The sequence below is a fragment of the Mobula birostris genome, chromosome 19 (assembly GCF_030028105.1).
Source record: "Mobula birostris isolate sMobBir1 chromosome 19, sMobBir1.hap1, whole genome shotgun sequence".
Taxonomy (NCBI): Eukaryota; Metazoa; Chordata; class Chondrichthyes; order Myliobatiformes; family Myliobatidae; genus Mobula; species Mobula birostris.
The window spans coordinates 6,973,207-6,996,195 of NC_092388.1; the positions used below are offsets into that span (position 1 = coordinate 6,973,207).

The following is a 22,989-nucleotide window of genomic DNA, read 5'->3' on the forward strand; positions in this document are numbered from 1 at the left end:
TACATAAAAATTAAAGAAAGTATTTACAAGAAAGAACACAAGACAAGAAAATGAGCTGTAACTCACTGTATATCATTAAATTTATTACTCTAAGGCATAAGTTCAATGATAGAGATGTATTGTGGTAGAAGGACATCTGAATTGTGTAGTTTATTAGGTTTTCTGGGAGCCTTTCTTTGCAGTCAAGATATAGTTGGTTAAAGTGCAACTTTGAATGGGATCTTAGCCCAATATTTTGACTCTGCTACCCATTATCCAAACCACTGTTAATTCCTTTTGTCTTGCAGTGTTGCTTGACTTATCTACTAACGCACCAGGTTTGTGGGGTGGCATGGTAGTATAGTGGTTAGCACAATGCTTTACAGTACCAACTAAAGGGTTCAACACCTGCTGCTGCCTGTAAGAGTTTGTACGTTCTCTCCATGACTGCATGGGTATCCTCTGGGTGCTCCAATTTCCTTCCATAGTCCAAGGATGTATTGATTGATAGGTCATTGTAAATTGTCCGATGATTAGGCTAGGGTTTAATTGGGGGTTGCTGGGCAGCACAGCTCAAAGGGCCAGAAGGGCCTATTCTACTCTGAATCTCAATAAATAAATTAATTAATTCCAGCATCTGTACTGTCTTGTGTCTCCTGCATTTTTTATCTTCTTCATGTTGTTCAAGAATAAATGTAGTTATTACATCTTGAGCCTCCATTAAATTGCATTTGCCTTCCTTGGATCCAACAATAGATGTTCTGCAGTCATGTTCTTCAGTTCAGAAACATGGACGAATTAAAACAGATTCACCTCAGGGGTTGTTTGTTGGATCTTACTATTCAACAAATGGCCACTGCATTTGTCTCTGCAATACCAGTGATTACATTTGAAAAGGTATTTATTTAACTGCTGTCACAAGAATGTGACAATCTCTATGTAAATCTGAGTTTGTTATTTGCATTATCATTCATCAGAAGCTTTGTAAATCAGAGTTTTGTGTGAGACGTGGTTTCACAGGAAAAAGCTCATTTTGTAATTTGCATTTAGTTCTACTCTAATGGGTACAGCTAGAATTTCCTTTGTTAATTGTGTAATACTTACTTTTGTTCCTTGGCCTAGTTGCCTTTTATTAGAAGAAACAGGAGCATGCTCTGCCTCTCAGTTAAATTATGGCTGCAGTTCTTCCTTAGACATTCTTCCTTGCATTTCTTCTTTAGACATTCTCAAGGGATTGAGGATGTTTTGCTTCCACTCGGTCCTGTAGGTTTGGAGCTGGCAGAAGTCTGCAATGTGAGAGCAGCAGGCTGTGCCACAGTTACTTTATACTTTATTGTCGCCAAACAATTGATACTAAAACATACAATCATCATAGCGATATTTGATTCTGTGCTTCCTGCTCCCTGGATTACAAATCGATAGTAAATATTAAAATTTTAAATTATAAATCATAAATCGAAAATATAAAAATGGTAAGTAAGGTAGTGCAAAAAAACTGAGATGCAGGTCTGGATATTTGGAGGGTATGGCCCAGATCTGGGTCAGGATCCGTTCAGTAGTCTTATCACAGTTGGAAAGAAGCTGTTCCCAAATCTGGCCGTACTGATTGATATTGCAGGTGTTTGCATAGTTCGGGATGTTCTGCACTCATTCCACTACTCCGTGTGCTTAGTGGCCTCCTGAATGTTCTTTTTCTATTTTGAGTTGTCATGGACCATCATTTCTCAGGAATTAGTGAGGATGTAATTTTTTTTTCAAAATAACGAAGAACCTACTTGTACACACAAGAAATTCTGCATATATTGGAAATCCAGAGGAACACACACAAAATGCTGAGGAACTCAGATGTCAGACAGCATCTATGGCAAAGAATAAACAGTTGGTATGTCATGCTGAGACCCTTCATCAGAATGTATTTGTAATTTTTATTTCTCTGTACACCTGATAATCTCTTTCCTTGACAAATTTCTGAATAGAGCACTTAAGTCAAGCATGCAGATAATGTGGTCCACCCATCAGAGTTGACTGATACTAACCTGTTGAGTGTTTCCATCATTTTATGTTATTACTTGGGTATTGAATGAGAAAAGGATGCTGAAATTGTTTCTGTTGTGCATTTAATATTTCAGTAATATCCGAGTAATATTGTAAATATAATGTTTGATTAAGCATTCTTTGTTGTTTACATAAAGCAAATGGAATACCCAATGAGAAACAAGTACTAGTTTTGCTGAGTAATTTGATTTAAAGGCATACAGTTTGCTCAGAAATTTAACTTCTCCAACCAAACCAGCTGAAATGAGCTTTGCTAATATTATGGAAGTAATGCAAGAACATTTAGAACTGAAATTATTGTTGATTTCAGATTGTGTTACATTTCATAATCAGAATCAAAAGGAAGGGGAGTCCATTTCAGCATTCGTGTCTAAGTTGAAGGGATTATCTGAGCATTGTCTGTTCAATAAAGGGCTTAATGAGAGATCATTTAGTTTCTGGAATCTTACAAGAAAGCATTCAGAAATGGTTCCTAACTGAAGCACAACTTATATTTAAAAGAGCAGTTAAAGTAGCAGTAACAATGGAAACAGCAGATAAAGATGCAATTGAGTTGCAGTCAGGAATAAAAGTGAGTGTGAACAACTGCACTGTCTAAACAGAAACCTGCCTGGCTGAACAAATTATGTTAACCTTGTGGCAGGGGCTCACATACACATGACCAATGCTAAATTAAAGGCAAAACTTGCAGAAAATGCAACTAAGAAGGACACATACAGGGAGTATGCTGGGCAGACAAAAATAAATGGACTGCACGGGGAACAGAATAAGATAAAAAGTCAGGTTACATTTTCAAAACGAGCACTAATCTGGATGCTGCTGATGAAAAACATGATAAAGATGAGACTCCATTTCCCCTGATCTTGTCGATTAAACCGTTGAGGAAGATTGAAATCAACAAGGATGTGAGCAGAAGACAAGTGGGTGTTTGGCATTGTCTGCTTGCAAATGACCGGTCTCTCTCTTGCTCTCGCTCGCTGCTTCCAGAGGAATGTGCCTGCATTTGATTGGTCTCTCTCTCCCGGAGGATGGTGCCGGAGTCTTGGGTCTTGAGTGAGGTTTAATCGACGCAATTTGTGGACTGAACTCTGTAGTGCATGTTATGATGTGTTTCTGGTGACTGGTTATTCCTTTTTTTTTATTGCTATTGTGTGCAATTTTGTTCAAGCCAGACTGGCTCTGTGCCCTGCAGTCAATGAACAACACAGTGCTAGATTGAACTGAACTGAGCTGAAAGTGAATATTCCTGGACTGTTTTGTTGACTTAGTGGTTTGATGTTCTGTATTCTGTGTTTTTTCCCTTTTTATTTGGCTGTTTGGATGATTTGTTCTTTTTTTGCGTGTTTTGGTCTTGATATTTTTCTTTGAACAGGTTCCATGTTTTTCTTTGTTTCGTAGCTGTCTGTGGGAAGATGAATCTCAGGGCTGTATACTGCATACATACTTTGATAATAAATGTATTTTGAATCTTTGAACTTGGAGTGACTTGGGACTGGGTAGCCTTGGGATTTACAATGTGAAAACTAACAATAGAGAAGCTTACAAAGGAAATAAACAGCAAATTAATTAAAATGGCATTGGACATGGCTTGGTTGTTTCAGTCATTCCACAAAATGAGTTTGAATGGCTTTTCAAAGATACTGAACTGAAGCCTGCAGATATCCAACAAAGAATTTACACTGGAGAAAAGATAACACCTATGGGTATGACATCTGTAACAGTGAAATACAGCAACCAACAAGCCACATTGGGCTTGTATGTGGTAAAACAGGAGAACCAGCATTGTGGGGATGTGAATGGCTGAGATAAGTGCAACTTGATTGGCGATCCATCCACAATTTGCATGCTACATCCCCTGTAATCGAGTCAACTGAAAGTGAATTCAGAGATATACTAGATAATGCTACAACTGTCTCCATGGTGCACATCATGAACTGTTGTCCAACTGAGGGCAAACAAGTGTTGGTGCCAACCTCTCTGCCTCTGGTTCGAAAACATATTGGACCAAAGAAGGACCATGTTACTCAGAGAAACTGTGAAAGTGATGAAAATAGTGGTCTGGTTACAACGGTTTTTGGAGATGACACATTTAAGGAAGCTTCTAATATGTTAATCAGGCAGTTACTTGCAAAATGTGGCTTGGTTTTAAGCTGGACAAGAGATCAAGGAGCTTCAGGAAAGTTGCAAGCATTTGGTTTTCATGAGTATTATGAACCAGAGTCTACTCTGCGTATATTAAGATTATTGCATGAACTTCAAGTGGAAGACAAAAGGATGCTTGTAAAGGTAGATGCAAAGACCAAAGTCCAGCTGGAAAAATGGAAGGCCAAAAAAAAAAGGAGTCAATGGAGATACAAAAACAGAGGATTTATGAATGAGGAAGCCAAGAAGAGAGATCAGATCGTGAAGGGAGCAATAGAAGGATTAATAAGAGAATACTCTAGTGAACCAAATGCACCTTCCCAAGATCAAGAAAGAAGAAAAATGTCAGAAAGAGGAGAATGCCATAAGTACTATGGAAATGGAAGATGGTAAACAAAACCTAATTTCTCGTGAGATTAGCAAATTCAAAGATACAAGAAACAAAAAGAAGAGAAAGAAAGGTGACAAATAGACAAGAAGTTGAAAAGGAAAAAAAGATATATATATATAGAGAGAGAAAGGATGAGTGTGAGAAAGAAAAAAGAGCGGGATAAAGAGAGAGAAAAGAAACCAGGACTGGGGGAGTTGCAAGGATCGAAATAGATCCAGGGAGAAAAGCCGACAAAAAGAGAAGAAAGATGTCCAGGCCTGTCAGAACCACTTCCTTTAGTCTCAGAGTCACCTCCTATGACCACTACAGAGAATCTGAATCTGAGAAAGTTTTCACAGTCACAAGTCTCACCTGCCAAGCAGAGTGACCTCCCTTAAGAAAAAGATGTGATCCCATGAGTAAGAAATCCCCTTTAGCAATTAAATCTTTAGGCCTGAATGGGACAATTTAAAATTTACTTTGCCGTGGATGTCTGCATAGTAGTTGTATTATATAGTAGATTGTGTATATAATTGAGATGCATTCTATATTGAGTTAAGTTTATAGCTAAGCAGGCAGGAGTGTTGTGTGTTTAATATTCAAGTAATATTGGAGTGATATTGTAAGTATATTGTTTGATGCATTTTGTTATTTACATTATGCATTGTGGGTCTTCTGTAAAATACATAAATGGCACTTGTCATCACGCCACCACATGATACATGTGCGCCTTGCTTACAGTAAAAACTAAGATGGATGAGAATTATCAGCTCTCTTGTTTTTTTCCCCTTTCAAATAGCTTTATGTTTTAGAGTCACAAGGCATAACAGGTTCCCTCTCCCTGGCAGTTGATTTGTAGGACCTTGCAAAGATGATGTTCATGGTATTCCCTTAGTTTTTTGAGATATCTGTTGTAGATTGTCCATGACTCCTTAGCATATGGCAGGGCAGGGATGATAGCAGCACCAAAGTCCATGAAACTTCTGTTGTTGTGTTTGAGGTCTTGGTCCTTGAATCCCCTTTTCCTTGGTCAATTGAAAACCGAATTGGTGCAGTGGAGTTGATTCTGAATTTTTGCCACTCATATCTGCTGTTATTTGAAAGTGGCTTCCAAGATAAGGAAAGGGATCATATCTTTTAGAGTCTCACTGGATCTTGATTCTTGGGGACAATGTTGTGTAGCAGGGACAGGCTGATAGAGGACTGCTGTATTCCAAATGTTCAGAATGCGACCACTCCTTTTGTACATTTTAGTGAAGCACTGAGCAGTGATTTAACACTTATCTAAGTGTTCACATACAGAGGCGTTGTCTGTATAGTGTAATTCAAAAGAATGAGGTTGAGGTGTTGTTGGTTTTGAAGTGGATTAAATGAGGAATGAACAATTTCATTCTTCGTGTAGACTAATTCCATTCTAGCTTGAAGCTTCTTGGAGATGAGATGCAATTATTGCAGCATGCAAGGTCAAGAAGTGAGTTGGAGTAATGACACAGCCTTGTCTATACTGGCATTGAGTCAGCAAAGAACCCATCATTTAGGGTCATAGCTTGCATAAAATCATGTAATCGTTCATAAATTTATGAGGGCAACTAAATTGGAGAAGTATTCTCCACTTTGGTTAACAAAATCAAAGGCTTCTGTGGGGTCAAGAAAGGCCACGCACTAAGAATGCTGCTGCTCTCTTGTATTGTCACAGAACAGTACAGCACAATACAGGTCCTTTAGCCCGCAATGTTTTGCCAGCACTTGATTTTATTTTTTATTTTTATTCAAATACAGAGTGGGATAGGCCCTTCCAACCCTTCAAGCCATGCCACCCAGCAATCCCCCAATTCCCTAGGCTAATCACAGGACAATTTACAATTACCAATTAACCTACCGACCAGTACGTTTTTGGGCTGTGCAAGGAAACCGGAGTACCTGGAGGAAACCCTTGCAGTCACAGGGAGAATGTATAAACTCTTTACGGGCAGCGCTGGGAATTGAACCCAGGTCGCCTGTACTGTAAACCATTGTGCTAACCACTATGTTACTGTGCCGCCTATCTTACTCCAAGATCAATCCTACCTTTCCCTCCCACGTAGCCCTCCATTTTTTTTAAACATCTATGTGCCTAATTAAGAGTCTCTTAAATGTCTCTAATGTATCTGCCTCTACCATCACCCAGGGCCACTGTACTCCATGCAGTTACCATTTCCTCTGTAAATTTCTCTGACATCCCCCTCATACTTTCCTCCGATCACCTTAAAAACATGATGAAGATCAAGTTCATACTAGCCTTTGATAGGAAGAGAACTTTCTTCATGAAGAAGGGAGTTATGAAAGATCCTTCCAATGGTTTTCTCTGCACCAGATAGCAGAGAAACTGTTGGATCCTGATATTTTTGGTCTGAGGTTCTTTGGAGGTCAAGGATGAGGCATAAAACTTGTAGGTTATGATTGTTTATTAAGCATTACAAGAACATGGAAGATACATGGGGAAAGAGAGCGAGACAGACAGACAGAGACGGGGGGGGGGGACACATGATTGCAGAAGGGGTAGATGAAGAAACAGAGAAAGAACCAATGTGATCAGGTCCTCTTATACCAGATTGCTGATAACAATAGATTTCATTCAAAGTAAATTTATTATCAAAGTACATATATGTCACCATATGCAACCCTGAGATTTGTTTTTTGTGGGCATTCTCAATAAATCTGTAAAACAATAATTATAACAGAATCAATGAAAGACTGCCCAACTAGGGCATTCAACAAGAGTGCAGAAGACAACAAACTGTGCAAATACAAAAAGAAATAAATAATAATAAATGAACAAACAATAAGTATTGAGAAAATGAAAAGAATAATCTTTAAAAGTGAGCCTATTGGTTGTGGGAACATTTTAACCGTGTCCTTAACCCTTTGGTTCAAGAGCCTGACGGTTGAAGGGTAATAACTGTTCCAGAACCTGGTGGTGTGAGTCCTGAGGCTCCTGTATCTTTTTCCTGATGGCAGCAACAAGGCAAGAGCATAGCCTGGGTGGTGGGGGCCCCTGATGATGGATTCAAATTCAAATTCCATTGCTTTAATTAACCAATAAGACAGCCGCTATTCAAGTAAAGCAATACCCACCACTGAAACTAGGTTGTTTCCAGAAAGGTCCGGAAAAAACACACTCAACAATTACACATGTATAGCTAATGATATACAAATACAAACAAGTACAAGAAAGTTAAATTAGAAGGAAAATAACAATTATGTAGTCTAATCCAAGAGACCCCCTCTGTAATTACCACAGTTGGACTTGTCTCCTTTCTTGATGATGATGGCAAAATCTAGATCAGCCGTGGTTATATTCAATGACTCAGTTGCCATGGCATTTTGCAGTAGAAAATTCATTCTGTTGTTAAGGATTCCAGATCAGTCATAAGTTAAATAACTTCAACAAATCTATTTCACTGTTAGTTGAATGTTACTTTCCATGCACATTTTACACAAAAGCTGAATATTTAGTTGTGCTGAGTATAGTCAGAATCTATTTTAACCAGATTACAGATCTTCTTCAGAACAAAATGTGCAATAAATTCAGTACTAAGGGTGAAAATTTCATTAGAAGTGACGATTAAGTGTTGATAAACTTGAGTTCTATGTAATTTTCCATCAGGATTTGCAGTGCAAACTAATCCTAATATGGAAAAAAAAAGCACATACTTAAATAGATTTGTTCAATATAATTCAGTTGAAATACACCTTTTTTCTTTCAGATGCTTCCCAACTTCTCATGAAACTGAAGCATTTTCTGCTGTTTTTAAGAATTCAGTTTTTACTATTTTACTTTTGCCTTCTTTATGATTTTTACTGAATTAATTTAAATCAGGTGTTCCCAACCTCGGGTCCATGGACCTTTAGATTAATGGTAAGGGTCTATGACATAAAAACAGGTTGATTTAAATGGTGAGTTTATGTTTCTTCATTGTTATCACTAAAGCCTCCAGTCTTAAAGTTCACTGAGCGACAATGTGCAAAATCACTCCTCTAAGTAAGATTGTGTCTGATTGACTTAGCTACTTTTATGTTTTAGGGTGTGTTCAGTTTCAGAACACTTAACTTAATCTCAAACTGCTAAATGAAACAATTTAATGTTTGTGATCCTTCCTGGGCAGAGTTTTTTTTAACTTTAGCAGTCTAGATTAAAAATACTGCTATCCTTGTTATGAGCATTAAAAATTCAACTGTGAGCAGTATTGATGTAATCACAAATCTGGTCCTTCTGAAAACTTTCAGAGTAATTTTTGTCCATATCATTTCTGTTAATTTGAAGTTTTCATAGTGTAAAGAATGGCTGTTTATTCTTACATAGCACTTTTCCGGTAGGACATTTTGTTCTTATTTCATTTTCCAGCTGTAGGTATTGTTGAGAAGGCCAGCCGACATTGTGGAGAACCTCTGTGTGTGTCTCTCTGATGAAAGTACTTCCATGGTGCATTTGGAGGAGAAGTTCTAAGATTTGGACCCAATGACTAGTAGACCAGTGCTATATAAGGATGTAAGGATTATGTGTGACCTGGAGGTGAACATACTTACTTACTGTCTGTTACACCACTGGTGTCTAGGGCTGCAATAAAGGTCCTCCATCTCTGTGGTAGTGTTTGGGCTTTCCTTAATTATGTCAGTAGCTTCCTCTCTGTTTTCATTATTGTCAGTCATGCAAGTTGCAGGTGGAGTCTCAGGAATACTGTCGCACTCAAATGTAGAAGGATTCTTAATTGCTGTCTCCGTAACAATTTTGTTTTATCATTTCGGGTTGTTATCCCGGAGCTGAATCCCTGAACCTGGAGGACTCTTAGTCTGGCCTCTACCCTTTAACCTGTTAGGCATGGGTGACCCTACCAAGAGCCAAAGCATAAACCCCTGTCTTCAGCCAACGTAGCTCTCCAGATCATTGAGGTATGCAAGCCTCCAAACCACAACAAAGTAGTGGTCCTCTTGGAGGGAGGTGAACATACAGGTGAAGGTAATCCCTGTCATTGCTGCTCTTGGCCATCTTGGGGTGAAGATTGCACTTTTGGGAGGCATTGTCAAAATTGCCTTATTGAATAACCAACCAGGTGTTTTATAGTTGGTACACACTGCACCACAGTGCACCAATAGGGAGGGAATGAGTGTTTCAAGTTGTTAAATGGTTTGCTAATCAAGTGGACTTCTTTGCACCTTGATGGCCTTGAGCTTCTCCAGGTTGTTGCAGCTTTTTCATCCAGGTAAGGAGTTAGGCAGTGTGTCGCTCACCACAGTATATCCATAGTCATAGTCATAGTCATAGTCTGACATTAATCTGCATATTACTTGTGCCCCTCTAGCCCATGCTTATATTATTTCAAATCTTATTGCGTATAGCAATGGAAGGCTTCATTCTCTGAATAGTTGCGAATAGAATAAAACATTGTGCGGTTATGAGCAAGGTATGTTTGTTAGCTATTGATCGTATGATAGAGGCATGGTAATTAACGAGGCAGATTAAGATGGTTGAGCCTTACACACTTCTCTGAGTAACTTCTGTACTGCTGTTCTGGAGCAGATTAATCTTCAACTACTGTAAGCATCTTCCTGGTGCTAAGTGTGACTCCAGCCATTGAATGCTTTTATACTCATTGATGGCAGTTTTATCAATGCCCTTTGATGGCACCTTTAGTTAAATGCTGTATTGATTAAAAGGAGGACTTTCTCTTTGTCCCACATTTGGGCCAAGGTTACGTTGAAACCTGGAGCTAAGTTGCTCTGATGAAATGTGTAGATGAGCAGGATTTGGTATTTGCATAGTTTGTTGTCTTTTACAAATTGTTTGTCTGCCCTGTTGGGCATGGTCTTTCATAGATTCTGTTATGTTTCTTGGATTTTCTGAGTATGCCTGCAAGAAAACAAATTTCTTGATTGTATATGGCAACTTAGTAGGTACTTCGATAATAAACTTACTTTGAATTTTGAGGTTTGTATGTAGTTCACATAACACTTCAGTTTCTGTTTTTATTTATATGTTTTGGTCAATTGATAAAATTATTTACACTATTTGACCTAATGTGTTTTGAAATTCTCTTTTTGTCCTGCCCTTTTGAATAAAGTTTTAAGAGAATGTTATTAATTACAGAGCACATTAATAATTCCATTAACTGTACACTTTGACTTTTTTTTGGCTATTAACATTCCTTGTAGGTTGTTGAGTTTTTTGATTGAATGCAGTGGTGGTGGGTAGGAAAAATTATTTAAGAAACTGTTGGCACAGTTAATGTTCAGATTAATTGAATGAACAATGTAAATATTAGGTTTATTTGTCATATGTACAGTGAAATGCGTAGTTTCCATTAATAACCAACATAGTATGAGGATGTGTTGGGGGCTGTCTGCAGGTGCTGCCATGCTTATGGCACGAACATAGCGTGCCCACCACTCAGTAACTCCAACCTGTGCATGACTGGAATGTGGGAGAAAACTGGAACACCCGAGGGTGGTGGCTGATTCGTTTCTTAAGGACCCAAGTGGCACTGACTTGGTGACACAGGACAAGATAGGACAATGTCAGCATGGTTTCCTTAAGGGGAAATCTTGCCTGATGAACTTGTTGGAATTCTTTGAGGAGATTACAAGTAGGATTGATAAAGGCATGCAGTGGATGTTGTATATTTGGTTCTTCAGAAGGCCTTTGGTAAGGTACCGCACATGAGGCTGCTTACCAAGTTAAGAGCCCATAGTATTACAGGAAAGTTACTGGCATTGTTAGAAAATTAGCTGATTGGTAGGAGGCAGCGAGTGGGAACAAAAGGATCCTTTTCTATTTGGCTGCCAGTGACTGGAGATGTTCCACAGGGGTCGGTGTTGGGACCACTTCTTTTATATGCTGTATATCAATGATTTAGATGATGGAATAGATGGCTTTGTTACCAAGTTTGCAGATGATACGAAAATTGGTGGAGGGGTGGGTAGTGTTGAGGAAATAGGTAGGCTGCAGGAGGACTTAGATTAGGAGACTGGGCAAGAAAGTGGCAAATGAAATACAAAGTTGGAAAATGCATGGTCATGCTCTTTGGTAGTAGAAATAATTGTGCAGACTATTTTCTAAACTGGGAGAAAATCCAAAAATCTGAGCTGCAAACGGACTTGGGAGTCCTTGTGTAGGTTGCATTTGTGGTGAGGAAGGCAAATGCAATGTTTGCATTCATGTTAAGAAGTCTAGATTACAAGTGCAGGGATATGATGCTGAGGATTTAGGCTATAGGCTGGGCCTGGACTTATTTCCTGGCATAATTTACATATTACTATTTAACTATTTATGGTTTTATTACTATTTATTATTTATGGTGCAACTGTAACGAAAACCAATTTCCCCCAGGATCAATAAAGTATGACTATGACTAGGATTTATAAGGCACCTGTGAGTCCTCACCTTGAGTATTCGGAACAGTTCTGGGCTCCTCATCTAAGAAAAGATGTGCCGGCATTGGAGGGCATTCAGAGGAGGTTCACAAGGATGAATTGAATTGACTTTATTATTTACATCCTTCAAATACATGAGTAAAGGACTTTATGTTGCGTCTCTGTCTAAATGTGCAATGTGCAATTTATGGTAATTTGTAAAAAATAGTATTTCCCACAGGACAGTCAATATAACATAGAAATTGTATCAGCGTGAATTAATTAGTCTGATGGGCTGGTGAAAGAAGCTGTCCTGGAACCTGTTGGTTCTAGCTTTTATGCTGCTGTACAGATTCCCGGATGGTAGCAGCTGGAACAGTTTGTGGTTGGGGTAACTTGGGTCCCCAATGATCCTTCGGGCCCTTTTTACACACTTGCCTTTATAAATATCCTGAAAACAGCACAACAGCACCAATATTGGTAAGTTTACATCTACAGATGTGCTGCGCTGTCTGCACCACCCTCTGCAGAGTCCTGCGATTGAGGGAAGTACAGTTCCCATACCAGGCAGTGATGCAGCCAGTCAGGATGCCTTATAGAAAGTTCTTAGGACTTGGGGCTCATACCAAACTTCTTCAACCATCTGAGGTGAAAGAGGAGCTGTTGTGCTGTTTTCACCACATACCTATTATGTACAGACTACGTGAGGTCCTCAGTGATGTGGATGCCGAGAAACTTGAAGTTGTTCACCCTCTCAACCCCAGATCCATTGATGTCTATAGGGGTTAGCCCGTCTTCATTCTTCTTGTAGTCCACAACCAGCTCCTTTGTTTTTATGGCATTGAGGGAGAGGTTGTTTTCTTGACACCACTGTGTTGAGGTGATGACTTCTCTGTAAACTGCCTCGTTATTATTTGAGATTATGCAATCAATGTAGTATCATCTGCAAATTAAATTAGCAGATTGGAGCTGTGGGTGGCGACACAGTCATGGGTATACAGAGAGTAAAGGAAGGGGTGTAGGACATAGCCCTGAGGGGCACCTGTATTGAAGGTCAGGGGGGCAGAAGTGAGGGAGCCCACTCTTACCACCTGCTGGCAATCTGACAGGAAGTCCAGGATCCAGCTGCACAAGGCTGAGGTCTCTGAGCTTCTTGTCAAGACTGCAGGGAATTATGGTGTTGAATGCTGAACTGTAGTCCGAGAACAGCATTCTCACATAAGCATCCTTCTTCTCCAGATGTGTAAGGACGGTGTGCGGAGCTGTGGCTATTCCAGGAATGAAAGGGGTATCATACAGGGAATGTAAGATGGCTCGGGGTTTTTAACCTGCTGAATTTATAAGGATGAAGGGGGGGAATCCTCATTGAAGCCTTTCGAATGTTGAAAGGCCGAGACAGGGTAGATGTGGAAAGGATGTTTTCCCATGGTAGGCGAGTGTAGTACAAGAGAGTACAGCCTCACGATCAAGGGACATCCATTTAAAACAGAGATGTGAAGATATTTCTTTTGCCAGAGGGTGGTGAATTTATGGAATTTGTTACCACAGGCAGCTGTGGAAACCAGGTCGTTGGGTGTATTTAAGGCAGAGATTGATAGGTTCTTGATTGGACACAGCGTCAAAGTTTTTTGATTGGACGTGGCATCAGAGGTTACAGGGAGAAGGCCAGGAAGTGGGACTGAGGAGGGGATAAAAGGATCAGCCATGATTGATTGGCAGAGCAGATTCAATAGACCAATGGCCTAATTCTGTTCCTATGTCTTATAGTCTTTGGGCATTAAATCAACACTCGATAATTTACTGAGTCACACAGTTGCTTAATCAGCAAATCTGGTTGTTGGAGTAAAATCCCGGCATTCTTCTGCTGCCTACTTTCTGCACAGCAGCTGCTAATGTTTCCACTTTTATTTCTCAGAGACGCAACATTTGCGGCACGTGGAGAAGGATGTACTTATTCCCAAAATGGTGCGAGAGAAGGCCAGGGAACTTTGTTCAGATAAAGTGGAAGGTAACAATTTATTCTTTGAATTTATGAGTTCGTGTTGGATATATGCAATGTACTCATACTGTAGTAGTTGTGAAAAAAGGTGTAATCAACACCACCTTCTTTAGCAGAAACATTTAAGAGTTGAATAAGCAGGTTTATATATAGATATTGTGAACCATACAGGTTAAATTGTTTCAGATTCTTCTGTGCTAGTTGGTATCAACCAGGCTGACAGATGGACATCCATACTTCAATTAGGCTAGTAAGCAATGAAAAGCAGCCAGGATTCCAATACCTGTAGTAATAAACTTTGCTTAATTTTTACATGTCATTAAGGAGATAGCTTTATTTGTTACATTTACATTGAAACATACAATGAAATGCATCATTTTGTATCAACAACCAATTCAGTTAGAGAATGTGTTGGGGCAGCCCACAAGTGTCACCATGCTTCTGGTGCTAACATAGCATGCCCACAACTTACTAACCCTTACTATCTTGGACATCTTCGGAATGTGGATGGAAACCAGAGTACCCGGAGTAAACCCACATGGTCATGAGGAGAATGTGTAAACTCCTTACAGACATCTGAGGGAGTCGAACTCCAATTGGTGATTACTAGCTCTGTAATCTAACCGCTTTGCTACCATGCCATAACTGTAATTCTATACTAATGGAAAAGCTTGGTGATCATCACAGTTATATGCAAAATAGTACAGCATCTAACCATGAAACCATTTTTTAGGTGATTTTCAATTACAGAAAAGCTCACACGACACCTCAGGTGCAATTCCTTGACCTGGATGATAAGAGGCATTACTGCAGAAAATGCAAGTCATCAGTATGTCAATGCATTAACAAATTTCACAATCCATGCCAGTTACATATAATAAACCCAATTTTGATTCATTTTCAACATTTTCAGTGGTATCTTTCTGTGGGTGCAGAAGAGTTGTAAAGATGTTGGGTGGCTGCTTATTTTCTCCCATGTATCATCCTAGATTGTGTGGACAAGGAGAGGATGTTTCCTATATTGTGGGACAACTTCAGAATGCAAGGATGTCCCTTTACAACAGAGATGAGGAGGAATTGCTTAAGCCAGAGGGTGGTGAATCTGTGGAATTCACTGCCATAGATGCCTATGGAGGCCAAAGCAGAGGTAGATAGGTTCCTGATTAGTAAGGGCATCAAAGGTTATGAGAAGGCAGGAGAATGGGATTTAGAGGGAATATAAATCAGCCATGCTAGAACGGTGGAGCAGACTTGATGAGCTGAATGGCATAATTCTGCTTCTATGTTTTATGTTCTTTTGATCTTTATAGTATTCTGGGTGGATATTACGTATGGGTAAGGTTATATAATCCATGGTTTAATTTCCACCTCTCCAATTACATCAAGCTCCTTGAAGAACCAATTAGTAATAGCTTACCTTTTCTAAACACCCCCTCTCCTTCTTTCGTGCCTCACCTAAACTGTCACATTGAGGCAATAAAGTGTAAAGCTCTATTATAACAGTCCTCTTTCTCCTTCTTTCTTCCATTTCCTTTGGCTTTACTTTAAAACATATATTCATTACTGATCAACAAACACACTCCCACCCCTGAGCTTATTGTATGTTCGTATACAACCTCTACCAAGTGCTAATTCCCCCACCCAAGTCCAAGATAAATAATTCTGATGGGCCACAATGCACGAGTCCATGGATAACGAGGGAGAAAGTGAACCCAACAATGGCCTCTTCTTAATGACCACCTTTGTGTGTGGCTGCATCGGGCCTTACGAGGAACCAAAGTGTGTGGGCAACAAGTGTCACTACATGTTGATGCTCTACCTGGTGTTGCAGATGCTAAGAGGTGGTTCTTGAGCAAATTGTCCAAATCATATAGCAGGATGTCCCATTGCCAAAACTCATCAACAAGCACCAAGACCTCATTTGGTTGGTAGTGAGAATGGTCCCACCTAGTCAGATCCTTCCTATATAGTCATACACAATGCATGCTTCCCTTAGAACTAAAGTATTGGGGAGAAGTCACCCATCTCTTTGCGGACTGGATTTGTTAAGAGGGTGTTAAGAAGGATGCAAGGGTCCTTGTCTTGGTTCGTCCCGTAACAGAGGATTCGCTGAGCTACAGGCTATTCCCAGGAACAGACTGCTGCTGGAAGGTCATCACCTCATTGAAAGATGCACTTTGGTCTGACTGAAACCTGGTGTTCCAATACAGTAAGTTTCTGTAAGGGAATGCTGCTGATTAACATATTCCAGGCTGCAGGAGTATGTGCCAAGGGATGCACTGAAGCTCGGGGAAGGCAATGCAAAGTATCTGTGAGGAAGGACTAGTTTTGGATGCTTCTGCTACAGAACATGGAGTAGCTGCTTTGAGTGGGAAACCCCTCAAACAATGGAAGAGTGTATTGCCTCAAGTGGCCACGAGTGGCAATGCTACAATGATTTAAAACAAAACACTATTGAATGCTAAGAATATAAGGAGTTTTGTATTTTTTTTTACTTGTGTAATAAAGTTTATTTTTTGAGTAAAAAATTTCTCCAACCCAATTCCAGTTGTTGGGATGCTGTCTTATCTCCATCCATTACTGCTCCTCACTCATTCCCTTTCGCTTTTTTTTGAACTATCATTCTCCACTCGCTCTCCCATCCAGCATTTTTCTTCCTCCTCCTCTACTTTTATTTTCCCACAAGCTCCTCTTGTCTGACGTGTGATCTTCCAATGCACAGCAACCCCAACTCTCATCTTTGCTCCCTTCTCTTTCCGGCTTGAGTGCCTCCATATCCACTTCATCTGCTCTGCGTCTAAAAACTTTATATTTGCTTCTGCTGTCAAGCTGGACCCTTGGAAAATCTTGAAAATACTAGTTTTTCAATTCTATTGTTAGTGAAGTCACAGTGAGTTTGTAAGGAAAGGTAGCTACAATGATTTTAATTCAAAGCGATGGTTCAGTAGACATTAGTTAGCAAGGAACACTTAACCTGGCCATTATTGATTTTGACTTGAAATAATGTGATAGCATTAATTAGTTTCTTTGTAATCCAGACTGTTGATGCTTAGTCCAAAATGGCGTGAGCTGATTAAGACACAAATAAGAGAAAATCTGCAGATGCTGGAAATCCAAGCAACACATACAAAATGCTGGAGGAACTCAGCAGGCCAGGCAGCACCTATGGACTGCTGAAGGGTCTCGGCCCAAAATATCGACTGTACTCTTTTCCATAGATGCTGCCTGGCCTGCTGAGTTCCTCCAGTATTTTGTGTGAGTTGCCTGAGCTAATTAAGACTTAGGATGGGGAACAAACCTAGGTAAAGTGTGAAGTGGATTAAACCCCTGATGGGAAAGTACAAAATGATCAAATGCAAACCTTATCTTACTTCGTGTGTATCTTCATGAATACAAGTTTGTTCATTTTTGTTCGTATTTCAATAAGGTTTCTGCTATCTGAAGTAATTCATTCTGCCCATTGTACCATTTTTTTGTTGAAGACTCTAATTTTGCCTATAAGATGTCTGTATTTTTAGAGATTTAAAAAAAAGTATAATATCCCTTAATACAATTATTCAACAAAGGCACCATCTAGCTTTGTGCAAAACAAAATGGTAATCTTTAAATGGAGGCATAATTGTGAGTCAGAACATGTAACACTACAGCACAGTACAGGCCTTTTGGCCCATGATATTTAACCCACTCAAGGATTAGTCCAAACCTTCTCGCCTACATGACCCTCCATTTTTATATCATCCATATGCCTATCTCAGATTTTCTTAAATACTCTAGATATTTATGCTTCTGCCACTAACCCTGGCAGGGCGTTCCATGTACCCATCACTCTTTTTGTAAAGAATTTGCCTCTGACCTCGCCGCTGTACTTTCCTCCAATCACCTTAAAATTTTGCCACCTTGTATTAACCATTTCTGCCCTGGGAAAAAAAAAGTTTTGCTGTGCACTGGATCTATGCCTCTTATCATCTTGTACACCTTTATCATCATCTCTCATCCACCTTCACTCCAAAGAGAGTTGTTCTTGAGAGAAGGAAATTAATCACATTGCCAATACCCTTCAAAGGTACAGTAACTTTAAGTTCTTAGATGAGGTCTCTTCAAATGGTGCCATGAAAGTTCTCTTCCTTACAGAGTTAGACCAAGCTCTTTACAACTTGTGACTGACTTGGTTAGGAGTCTTAAGGATAGATTCTCCATTTGAACTTGTAGCTGTGGAAAGTGGAGGGTCTCCTTCAAATTCTTGGTATACTTTGTGTTTGGTATTCAGGCTTTACAAAGTAAGTTTTACTCACAAATTCATTCACCAAAGGATATCCAGCTTATCATTTCCTGTAGCCGTTTTATTTATGTGGTTGATGCAATTGCATTTTCTGGTCACCCGCAATTCTTGGGATACAGCAGTATTGCTACCAAGTGTCCTGGAAAAGTACACTAGGTAGACTGTCATAAAATAATAACATCCAAAAGTAGGCCCATCTTACTTGTAGGGTATTCTGAAATTAATTTCCCTTTTCTTTTCATTATTCCGCTATTGTTAAGATATTGATCCTTGCATGTGACAGACATATGAGTAACAAAAGAGACGGTAAATATGCTATCATTCTGCTTCTGGATAAATGTGGCTGTGAGTGGCAAAGGAGTCTGCTGCATTCTCACTCTTTCACCTTCTTAAATATCAAACTGGTCTAATTTCTTTAATGTACAGTGTGATAATGCATATTATATGGTAATTTAGAGAACTTGCACACTGTATGATCAGTTTATTTGAACAAATCATGCAGTTTTTAAGGTATAGCACTGTCCAGAATTAAAATTTGGGACACTAAAGAATGCAAACAGCTGAAACATAGTTGCCCCCTAGGGGTGTACAGATGCCAAAGCATCCCTGAGTTGGTGTGTAGCTGCAGACATTGATAGCATTGTGTTTGTTTATTTTAAGCATATGTTCTTTCTAAATTAGCTGAAGCCAAGCTTGGTTCACATGAGTTATAATGGTGCTAATTAGTAGTTCTGATATGATTATTTTCTGGTACCTATATTTATTGAAAGTTATTTTGATAGGATCAAAGAGATCACCTTTACTCAGTAGCCACTTTGAGGTACAGGAGCGTACCTAACAAAGTGCCCACTGAGTGTATATTTGTGGTCTTCTGCTGCTGTAGCCCATCCATTCAACTTTTGACTCGTGTTTTCAGAAATGCTCTTTGCACACCACTGAACGCATGGTTATTTGAGTTACTGCCAGCTTCCTGTCATTTTGAACCAGACTGGCCATTCTCCACTGACCTTTCTCATTAACAAGGCATTTTTTCTCACAGAACTGCCACTCACTGGATGATTTTTTTGTTTTTCACACCATTCTCTGTAAACTCCAGAGACTGTTGTACATGGAAGTCTCAGGAGATCAGCGGTTTCTGAGATTCTCAAATCGCCCCTTCTGGCACCAACAATCATTCCACGGAGGTAAATCACATTTCATCCCCAGTCTGATGTTTGATCTGAGCAACTAAACCCCTGACCATGTCTGCATGCGTTTATGTATTGAGTTGCTGCCATATGATTGGCTGATTAGATATTTGCATTAACAAGCAGGAGTACCTAATAAGGTGGCCACTGAGTGTATTATCTATTAAAGCACCATATCAAAAACCAATTTCAGCCAGGAAACCCAGCAATCTTCATCCAACACATTGATGTGTGCCAGAATTGAAAAACTGCCTCGTACACTAAGTCCAGCTCTCTGTTATACACGTAGAACTGCGCTATTGCTGATTTGAGATTGCTTTAATGCTTTGTAGAACAGGTTCACCAGAGCAAATAAAATATTGAAGGATTGAATATTGGTAGTCACATTTTCCAAACTCGCCCAACATTCCTGTCAGCATGTCCCAAATTTTAGCACTCATCTCCAAATCTGGGGTGATTTACATTGGCTAATTAACCTACCAAACATTTATCATTGGGATTGAGAGGAAACTAAAGCATGCAGGGAAAGCCCATGTGTTCACAGTGAATAAATTCAGAGTCTACTAGCACCACTGGAGGTTAGGACTGAACCTGGATGGCTGAAATTGTCTAGCAGCAGCTCAACTAGCCCTAGCACTGTGTTGCTCGATACAGAATATATTAATGGATAATCACGAGATTCTGCAGATGCTGGAAATCTAGAGTAACACACACAAACTGTTGCAAGAACTCAGCAGATCAGACAGCATCTGGAGTGGAATAAAGAGTCGCCATTTCGGTCTGAGACCCTTTCCCAGTCCTACGTAAAATGATACAATGTTTGGGAAGGCAAAAAAAACTGTTTTTTGTAAGTTCTAACTAAACGATAAATTCATTGTGGCAAACGTGATTATAAATGCAATTCAAGCAGTTTAGAATTCAGAATACTGCAATGTTCTTTTGCAGTCTTATGTGGTATAATCATTTGTTCTCAACTTTGAAGGTGTTATTTCTTTTCCCTTTTGTTACCAAACCCTAAACTATCTTTAAGTCCCTTCCAGTGGTAACCACATTAAATACTGGGGTTGGAACGACAATTTCTTTGTCAGCGTAGATGAGAGTCTCTATTTGAAATGTCAACTGTGTATTCCTTCCCATAGACCTGCTGAATCCCTCCAGCATTTTGTGTCAGTAAACAGTTTTACTTATTGGAAAAAAAAGTTGTATGTTTGATTTCCCCCATTTGTTATTGTCCTTCAGCAGCTGAAAAAAATTATGGCTTCTCATCAAGGCTGGTACTGTTGTTTTTTATCTTGATATTTTCATTTGGAGAAAGGAAAGGTGTTCCAGTAAGAAAAATCAATGCTTTTTCTGCCATTATACACAGAATTCTGATTATGTATCACAACATTGCTTTATTTACAAGTATTTTATTTCTCATAAGCAGTGTGTTGAATTCATTATTAATTTTCTGCATTGGCTTATTGTATGATGAATATAATAACTTAATTCTGTTTTTGTGTTCAATCAAATTAATCTTTTCTTCTGGTCTTTCATTCTTTTTCAAATTAATCTTGAGTCTTGTAATAAGTAGCTTTATGCATGCTATGATAAGTTAGAATAGAAAACACTACTCAAGCCATACCAAACATGGAGATATTTTATTATTTTCTAATTTAAAAACAAGATAAGAAATATCCTTTTCTACTTGACTGGAGAGCTGATTTAGTTTGAATATCTTCTTCATCATCAGGTAAGAATTAATAGACTGAGGGTATTAGATATTCAGTGATGTTAAGTGAACCCTGATCAATCTAGAAGCTATGATTGTAGTGGCATTGAAAATGTCAAATAGTTTCTGCTGTGCAATATATAATAACCTTCCATATGTTACTACATTACCAGTAAGCAATGATTCTTTTTGAGTAAATACAGTTAGTATTGTATTAATCATTAAAACATTTTTTTTGTAGTTTTCTGTTTTTATTTAGAAATGCTGGCCACACTACCCAGCAACCCACCTATTTAATGCTAGCCTAATCATATTACAATTTACAATCACCAATTAACCTACTAACCAATATGTCTTTGGATTGTGGGAGGAACCCAGAGCACCTGGAGAAAACCCACATGGTCACAGAGAGAATGTACAAAATGTACAAAGTAAAAAACATAGTGATTCAGAATACTGAATGCAGTATTTTTCTGGTTTAGCATTCAAATGTTTCCTTACTTATAGTGACATTTCAATGCATGCAAAGTGACAAATAAGCAAACTTCATGCATTCCTCCACTTAATAATATATTTGAAACTTGCCTTTCCTAAGTTTATTGTGCCAATTGAGTGCAAACAATAGCAGCAGAACAATAATGCTATTACTATACATACATACTCAGAGTTTGGGAGTCACTTAATGAAGAATTGAACTCTGAACTCTGACTCCCCAAGCTGCATTGTGCTAACTGCTCTGCTACCGTGGCACCTAAATAACAAATTGTTACCTTCAACTTTTTTACCAATGCACCTTATATTTAAGTAAGTATGAGTTCATCCACATCATTTGTTATAAAATGTTTGATCTTAAATATTTACAGTGATAGTTGCCAGATTGTTTCCTTTATAAATTATTTTTTACATTTTAAATGTTATCTTTCAAATATCATTTATTAATTTCTTCATTAAGTGACTCCCAGACTCTCAAAAGAATGTATAGTAATAGCATTATTGCTCTGCTGCTATTGTTTGTACTCAAGTAGCACAATAAACTTAGGAAAGGAAAGATTCAAATGCATTACTAAGTGGAGGAATGCATGAAATTTGCTTATTTGTCACTTTGCATGCATTGAAATGTCACTATAAGTAAGGAAACATTTGAATGCTAAACCAGAAAAATACTGCATTCAATATTCTGAATCACTATGTTTTTTACTTGATACAAAGTTTATCTTTGTCCTCTTGCATCATTAAAATTCTCGCATTGATTGAATAAAAAAAATTGGTAGTTTAAAATGGTGACAATTAAGACTGTATTTATGAATTCAAAACAAGCAAATCATAAGTTAAAACTCTGCGACCATAGGATATTCCAACAAAATGGGCCCAGCAGCTTCTTATCTACTGATTATCATTTGTTAATGAGCTTGTTTTACGATGATTATTCGTGAATCATTATCTGATGGATTAAGCAACGTAATAGAGAAGAAGTGAAATGAGTAATTAAAGCAGTATTGTGTTTATATGCTGCAGAGTGCATCCCACTTTTTTAGAATGCATTGATTATTATTTCCTTTCATAGCTTGGAGCTGTTTTACCATGCTTAATGATCTAAGGCTTATTGGGAGACTAGCTTCCAAACGGTTTTGCTTATATACCAAAAGACAGTGCCTCCTGGAGCTAAAGACAGAGGGTATTGTGTCCTGAGCCTTGTTTTTAGGAATCATACTTCCTCACCAATCAAATCTGGGGAGGTGATCCAGATCCACTGAACAAGCAAAAGGAGCCTCCTGTCATGTGAAGGGTCTGCTAAAGGCAGGTTCATTAATGCAGGACTTCACAACAACAATAAGCTGTTACTGATCAGAATGAGAATTAAGTTCAAGAATAAACTATGTT

The 22,989-nt window shown here is 38.7% G+C and overlaps 1 protein-coding gene across 1 annotated transcript in view; it reads left to right on the forward strand.

Annotated features, from left to right (window-relative positions):
* Window positions 1-22,989, forward strand: part of cmc1 (C-x(9)-C motif containing 1) — a 73,300-nt gene that overhangs the window by 16,734 nt on the left and 33,577 nt on the right. Inside the window, exon 2 of the mRNA XM_072282986.1 lies at window positions 13,848-13,940. Within this exon, the coding sequence (XP_072139087.1) occupies window positions 13,848-13,940 (93 nt within the window). The remainder of the gene's footprint in view (window positions 1-13,847; window positions 13,941-22,989) is intronic.